At 47.8% G+C, this 7,539-nt stretch overlaps 1 protein-coding gene across 6 annotated transcripts in view; it reads right to left on the reverse strand.

Moving 5' to 3' along the window:
* Positions 1-7,539, reverse strand: part of agap1 (ArfGAP with GTPase domain, ankyrin repeat and PH domain 1) — a 176,522-nt gene that overhangs the window by 123,953 nt on the left and 45,030 nt on the right. For 4 of the 6 annotated variants that reach the window (XM_005923040.3, XM_014333781.2, XM_005923039.3 and 1 more), the window contains exon 1: positions 2,443-7,533. The exons of the other annotated variants lie outside the window; for them this stretch is intronic. In XM_005923040.3, coding sequence (XP_005923102.1) covers positions 2,443-3,583 — 1,141 coding nt within the window. In that variant the 5' untranslated portion in view covers positions 3,584-7,533. Of the gene's footprint in view, positions 1-2,442; positions 7,534-7,539 lie in introns of those variants that run through there. 6 annotated transcript variants of the gene reach the window in all.

Here is a 7,539-nt window from a genome sequence, read left to right on the forward strand (position 1 = left end):
TGTGTGTGTGTGTGTGTGTGTGTGTGTGTGTGTGTGTGTTGGGAAGATAAAGAAAGAGAAGAAGAGTCTTTGAGAAAAAGCAGATAAATTGATGCAAACGTAGACGCAGTAATTGGCATCCAAGACTGAGTGTGTGCATTTTTACAGCCCATATTACTTCTGCATGAATGCGGATGTAGGTCAAACACACACACGCACGCACAAACACACACACACACACACACACACACATTCCCCTACATTTACTCCCAACAGACACACACACCAGTCGAGTCCATTAAGACAGCGAGGTCAGGGGCCGTCTTTATCAGATAACAATCCCTGGCCTCGGACAGAAAAAACAAAAAAGTTCCCCTCTGTACACTGATGAGTAGGTGCTCTGAAATCACCCAATCAGGACGCAGCAGCAGGATGAGGTAAGCGCATACAGGTGTTGAGTCAAATGACAAGAAAAAACTGATCGACTAGAGAGATTAGAGTGGCACGTCAGAGCAAGACGAGGAAGTTGTCGCTCACAGCGTCCAAACACATTATTTCCTAACTATTAAACACTAATTACAGTTATTATTCTTATTAAAATGATTACTACGGAGAACATGGAATCTTAAAAAAAGGTAACATGAGCTTGTGAAGTCGACATTACACCACATTTCATACCTCAAACAGACCGAAGCATGGACTAAAAGAGCGCAGAGCCCAACAACATTTTCTAAATCATTTACAGCACTTCTGGTTATTATGATTAGTGTGGAGCTAATGAAGCCAAACACCCAACGAGAAGCATGTATGTCGATGCTAGAAGCTCATTTAGACCTAAGAGTCTAGCCAAATTAAACAACACAGATTATTTTCTTTAAATGCGCCGTTCCTGGTTATTATTATTATTAGTATCATCATCATCCAGCCACTCCCTGAGGCTGCTTCTGCTGGAGGTTTCTTCCTGTTAAAAGGGAGTTTTTTCCTTCCTACAGTTGCCAAAGCACTTACTCACAAGTGGTTATGTGATTGTTGGAGTTTTCTCCGTTATTATTGAATGGTCTTTACCTACAATATAAAGCGCCTTGAGGCAACTGTTGTTGTGATTTGGTGTTATATAAATAAAATTAATTTGTTAATATTACTGTGTAGCACGGCATGCTAAACAACCAATATGAGCACCAAAGCCCTTTTTTTTAAACTTCAAAACTGACAGAACGCTGGCCTGAAAGCCGCGTGCAGCATGTTAAACACAAGCCGTAAGAGTGTGTGCGCTCTGCGGTGAGGAGCCGTTGTTAAAATGCGCCGCAGCATTTTAAACGCGATGCTTTGTGCCTTCAAACTAGGAGTTAAAAGCCTGGCTTGCCTTCGTCTTGCGGAGGCGTAAACCTTTGAACGCGCTGCCAGAAGAGAGAATCAAGTCATTCAAAAACCAAAAGAAACAGAAGTTGAACGTTGAACTTCAAAATAAAGGCCTCCCTGCTGAGGTTTTCTTGGTCAGTGTGAACATGAAAGAGAAAAAGTAACAAAGTAAGAAATCGGGCTGACAGATATTTTCTTGATTAATCTGCAAAATGTGAGGGAACAATGAGAAAAGCAGCATTTAATTGTTCTGCTGCCTTTAGTTATTTTAATTTGAAAGGTTTTCCCACACTGCTGAAGGTGTGAACAGCCACACTTCAGCCTCCAGTTTCAGGACTTCTCTCAGGACAAACAGGTCGTCTGCAGAAACAACAGCTTACCTGCCAGACACCGTCATCTGGCAGCTCGCTGGGTTGGGGGGGTTAACGCCTCAGGAATCTCAAACATGTGAAGCCATGCCCTGCACCACCACAACCATCCACCCACCCCCACCTCCTCTGTGTGATCAGTCTCTAAACCTGTTAGTCCACCTCTGAGAGACCTGCAGAACCCAACGCCTGTGGAAAGGTCACAGAGACCCTAAGAACAGGACAAAACAGAGCTCCTTCAGAATAAAAGCCTCTAAACAAACCTTGCATCAGCTGAGACAGCTACAAATGATTTCTGCTTTATGTGTTTGTTTCTGTGTTTAGTCTTTGTGGTCCTGCACGGACTCATTTATGGAGCCTTTAAGGTTCCTCTGCAGAGGACAGAGGCTGATGGAGAAAACATCCATCTGTGAGAACAACAACTAATGCACTTCCTCTCATCTGTCATGTTTTCCACTCGTCCCCTCTCCATGGAAAGAGGATGCTGCAGATAAAAGTCAAACTGCTCCCTGTTCCTACTTCCTGTCTGACATTTTTAACCCTTCATTGGCTTCTGTCTCACCATGCTTTGGATGGAGGTGATGGCGCTCTGCCTCGTGTTGAATTTGCTGAGCTCCGAGTAATGAAAGACAAACAGCAGCAGAGTCTCAACCAAACACCACCCTGCTGTTTAAAACAAACACACACTTCACACTCAAACATCCACACACTCAAACCCTTGTGGTCACGTGTTTACCGTCAGCGCTGCCTCCGTTCATGCTCTCCGTGCTGGACTGCGACAGCGCTGTCCTCCGGCTGCGGCGCAGCGACCTGTTGGTGCTAGGGCTCCCCACCGGCGTGGACGTGGAAGCACCGTCCCTCCTGGAGAAGATCCCGCTGAAGAAGCGAACCAGGCGCCGCTCGCTGGAGCGTCCCCCACCTCCCCGCAGCAGGAAGCCTCCACCTGCTGCCCCGGCAGCGTCCTTCTCTTCCGCCAGCCGGAGCAGGTCGCTGTTGTCCAGTGTGCGGTTCTTGCTGCCTTGCGCCCTCTCCCAGCGGCTCAGCTCGGACATGGAGTCTGTCTTGTTGAGGACAGCGCCGACCTCCAGTGTCCTGCTCTTCTCTCTGGTGGGGTCGAGGAGGCGGGCTGTGGGGAGCGGCGCAGCCGGCTCGTCATTCTTTGCGGCGTCCTGGCCAATGCAGCCGGAGCTGCTGTGGTGTTTGTCTTTGGAGAGTGCCCGCAGGCGCAGCAGCTCGCCACCGCTCCAGTGCCTGAAGCTGAAGCTGCGGCGCAGCAGACCGGGTGGGCGCTTCAGAGGAGGTGGAGTCTCCGGGGGGCCTTCTGTGGACGGCGCCCCGTTACTTTTAGAGTGGGCCAGCTTCCCGACGCTGCTCATGGGCTCCGAGCTCTGCTCCTCCACGCTCTTCGCCTTCAGGAGCTTCTTCTTCTTCTCGCCAACACCACCGTTCTCCACCAGCGCCTGTGGTGCTTCCTCCACCTCCCGCTCGCCGCCGTCCTCCTGCCCGGGCTCCGCCAGCGGACTGGTGGCCTTGGCGCCCCGCTGCAGCAGCTGCTTCCGGCAGATCTTCAGCCTGCCGAGCTCCAGCTGGCCCGTGCTGAACGTCCTAAAGTTCCGCATGTAGCCGTGGGAAGAGGAGAAATCCTCCGACTCGTCCTCCACCTCCTTCAGCTGCTCCAGCAGACCTCCCCGCTGCACCTCTGCCGACCCCTCACGCCTGAAGGCGCCCACCTTTGGGTTCTCTGCCCGCCGGGGCACTGAGTCCTCATCCTCTAAGCTCTCCCTCTTCACCAGCGTGAGGGAGATCCGGTACACAGTCTTTCTCTGAGGAGCTCCTCTCTCCATCCTCTCAGAGCTGCTACTGTCCAGCAGGTACATCGCCTCCTTCAAAGCTCATGTGAGAAACTGTGAACTGCTCCTTTACTTTAAAATATTCGGATTCAAAGAGAAACTGTGAACTGCTCCTTTAGTTTTATCCTCTGAGCACTAACCTCTGCAGGCTGCTGATGGGTCTGCGGGTAAATCCAGTAAACTAACATGCATTAACTCCATAAACCAGCTCCAAACCCAGGCTTCCCTCTTCATCCAGATGTGTAAACAGCGGTTTGGAACGCAGGAGACACTCTGGGTTCATCCCAGCGGGATTCACGACACACAGGCGCGTCCTCCGCGGCTCCCACGGGGCTCGCAGCTGAGCTCCTCCCGGTGTCTTAGGCGTCCTGCCCGGTCAGAGGAGGTCCTCACTCCGCGCTGAGTCCCGGCTCCAGCTCCGGTGTCTTTACAAACCAAACCGGGCGGGGAGACGCTGTTCGAGTCCCGGACCGTCTCCCATTGTGTGCGCACATCCCCCGCAGCGCCGCGCAGCAGCCAGCCGGGCCTCTCGCTCCTCAAACCCGCTTCACTTGTGCTCCAAATGTCGCTGAATTTCCAGCTGAAGATCCGGACCTCCGCTCACACTTTAACCCGCCGACAGTAAACACCGGACCGGACAGCCACCGCACCGTCCTCCGCTGCACTCTGAGCGATCTCCGCTCCACACACACAGGCACACACTGAACACCGGCCAGCGGCAGCAGCAAAGGATGATGGGGAAACACGGTGCGGAGACCTCACAGGAGCCGGAGTGTTAAACCACGTGTTTATTATTTACTCTTACAGCAGAGCCTGGGCTATTTTAGAAGCTCTGTTAGCGGCACCAACACTGAGAAGGACAATTTTCTCCTCACTATGGCTAAAATATATGGAGGCCTGAAGCTGCCAAAATAAAAACACAAGAAAGAATGAAGTAATAAAATATATATATGCAACAGCTTATTCATAAAAAATATACTAATTGACATTTTAGGTGTTAATTCACTTATTCACTATTTTACTTTTGTGTTTATTTTATTGGTTTGTCCATTGAAGCTTGTTTATCTCTATTTTTGTAATACAATTCTTTTGTCCTGCAATATGAAAAACAAACAGGATGGCATTAAGATTTTCTTATGGAGGACCAAAAGTACTAAAATAAAAAAAATAAATGTGTTAATGAATATATAAATAACAAATATAAATGCAACAACAACAAAAAATTAAAAAAACATTCATGGCTATTAATTAATTTATCAAATTTCACATAAATGACTGCTTCCGATTTGGTTTGCTCCTGTATGCGTTTCATTTTAAATAATACCTGCATTTATTTACCTTCCTGTTTAAATTTAGATTTTCTTCCCTTTTTTCTTTTATTTACATAACCTTTTGAAGTACAGCCCCCTTTTTGCAACAATGAATAATGAATTAGAATACGCACACATATACATACATATACATATACACATATATATTGCAATTATTTTGTTTTTTAATTATCTATTATCTATTATTTATTGTTATTTTGATAATTTTTTTTCCCTTTTCTGGCAGTTTCAGTCTTCCAACTTTGGACACTGAAGCATGGATTTTAGATTCTGGAGCAGGTTTCTCCCTTCAGCAGGCTGGAAACTTTCCTAAAATAAATGCTGAGGACCTGATGACCCTAAGCTGTGGCTTTACTTCCTGCTCTGATCTACATGTAAGTCAGCTGGGCAGTAGCGGGGTCACGCGAGAGCAAACTCCAGCTCTGGTTTTACCGTCTGCACCGCCTCCTCTAAAGCAGGGGTGGAGCCTCCTCTTTCTCCTCTCTGTCTGTCAAGCTCCTTGAAGCCTCCCGGGCAGCCATGGAGGCAAAAGCTGCACCCACAGGGGCACAAAATCAAATTTGAGGTGGAAGAAGCAGCAGAAAGAGGAGCTGAGGAGCTTCTGATGGTGGAATACACACAAACATTTAAGTGATGTTTAACTGAACCTGAGTGTGCACTGATTTAATCCCAAACAGTAAGCAAGAAACATAAAAATAAAGACGCAGAAACTGAAAAGTCTGAAAGAGGTCTCCATCTCCAGAGGAACCACTAGATTCCAACATAGATCTGAGTTTCTCCCTCCTGTTTTACAGTCCCTGAAACACCGGGCTCATGCTGATGATCGCAGTAATAACACACTAAGGAGTTCCGCCTTAGTGAAGTTGAGGAAGTGATTCTGCCTTTAGGCTGGATATCTCCCAACCTATGAAGTTATGAGGAAACGAAAAAGATGGAAAAGTGGCTTCCTTAGATCTGCACACTGGAACATTATGAAGCTGCGGGCTTCTGGGCTGTTAAAGAGCAGATTGAAAGAATAAATCCACCTTAAAAACATTGTTTACCTTCAGGTACCTCACAGCAAAGATTACACATATGCTGTGTTTAGGGGGGTCCTCTTGTGTTTAGACCCAGTGTCACTATGAGCATGTGCAGCTTCATCACCGCTCCAACTTTGAAATATTTAAGGTGGAAGTGAGAAATGGGTCTGCGGTTGCTGTTTGTCACGTGACCTGCGCCTCTTTGATCAGTTTCTAAATTAAAGCGAAATCCTGAGTGGAAACTTGTTCTCTCAGCGCTTTCTTTCATCACGACTTCTCATCTCTGAAGTGCCTCCCTTCATCTCCGAGGAGGAGGAGTGCGGGGGAGGATTAACTCACCCTCCTCTTCCTCACCATCAGGCCTCGGCCTCTGACGCCGGGTGGATGATTAGTGGGATTAATCGAGATTAGACGAGCAGCTGAGGGCAACTTTCTCCTTCCACTTTTCGGTTGGGAAGCACATAAAGGTAGTTAATGTGCTCTCCCCCCCACAAACGAGACACTGAACATCAAACGCACCTCCACCTGACGACAGAAGTACGCAGAGGGTCGCTGCCGCTCAAGCACAGGTGGAAACAGCTGGACGGAGATGGGTAAAGGCTGCAGTTGTCACACGAAGCTGGAAACATTGTGCATCAAGGTGAGGAGGGGGATGGTGGAAGCAAACTCCACGCCGAGATGGCAAATTACACGCCAACGCACGCTGCACCTCCGTGACATCAAACACACCTCGCAGCCTTTCATCCCGCAACAGCCTCGGACTCAGACGTGAGATAACTTGAGTGATGTCACAGCCACCAATGCAGCTCCTGACTCCGGCGGGGGAGTCTGTCACGGCAGGTGGAGACATGAAAACCGTCCTCTGCATGTTTGTCAGCGAGTCCTCGTGTTTCTGAAGGTATGGTTCTCAAACCGGAAAAAAAAACAGCGACTTGTCCTGAGGGACAGTCTGTGTCCTGGAGTCTGTGTACAGCTCAGCTCAACACCTGCAATCAATTTATTCGTCCAATCGGGCAACCATGAAGTCAGACCTTTGTCTGGACATGAGAGCTTCAGTTCATGGACACAAAACGTCACGTTTTTTGGGTCCATGAGCACAAATGTGTAAGTAGTGTATTTCAACAGTAAGTATATTAGTGTAGTAATCTGTTGTGGTGAAGATGGAGCTGAATCTGTCGACTTATTGGTCGATCTACAGTCCTTCCCTCGCCCATCAGGTCGAGGATACAAGCAGCAGAATTGAGCTTCTCCATTTAGACTGATGCTCCACAACCTTAATCCACATATTCAGATATTTTGTGCGCAGAATAGAACGTCTTTGGAGGGGTCCTCATGGCAACCAATCTTTAAAAGACATGGCAACCGATGCATTTTAACCCAAACCTAACTCACCGGTTTTTCTTCCATAATATATAATTTTCTAACCGTAGAACACTTACGTGAGTTTCTAAGACTTTAATGAGGAAGAAAATCAAGTCCAGAAACTAATGCAGCTTTCAAATTAATAGGTTTTAAAGGCTTTAGGGTTGCTGGCTCACTAACTGGTACAAACACAGTGAGGCGCTCTCCCTGTGAGGGCGCCCTCCCTCTTAAAAGGTAAAATCTGCAGCAGAAAGCAAACAAAGACTGAAAT

The sequence above is a fragment of the Haplochromis burtoni genome, unplaced genomic scaffold, assembly GCF_018398535.1.
Source record: "Haplochromis burtoni strain Fernald_Lab_line unplaced genomic scaffold, NCSU_Asbu1 Contig_61, whole genome shotgun sequence".
Classification (NCBI taxonomy): domain Eukaryota; kingdom Metazoa; phylum Chordata; class Actinopteri; order Cichliformes; family Cichlidae; genus Haplochromis; species Haplochromis burtoni.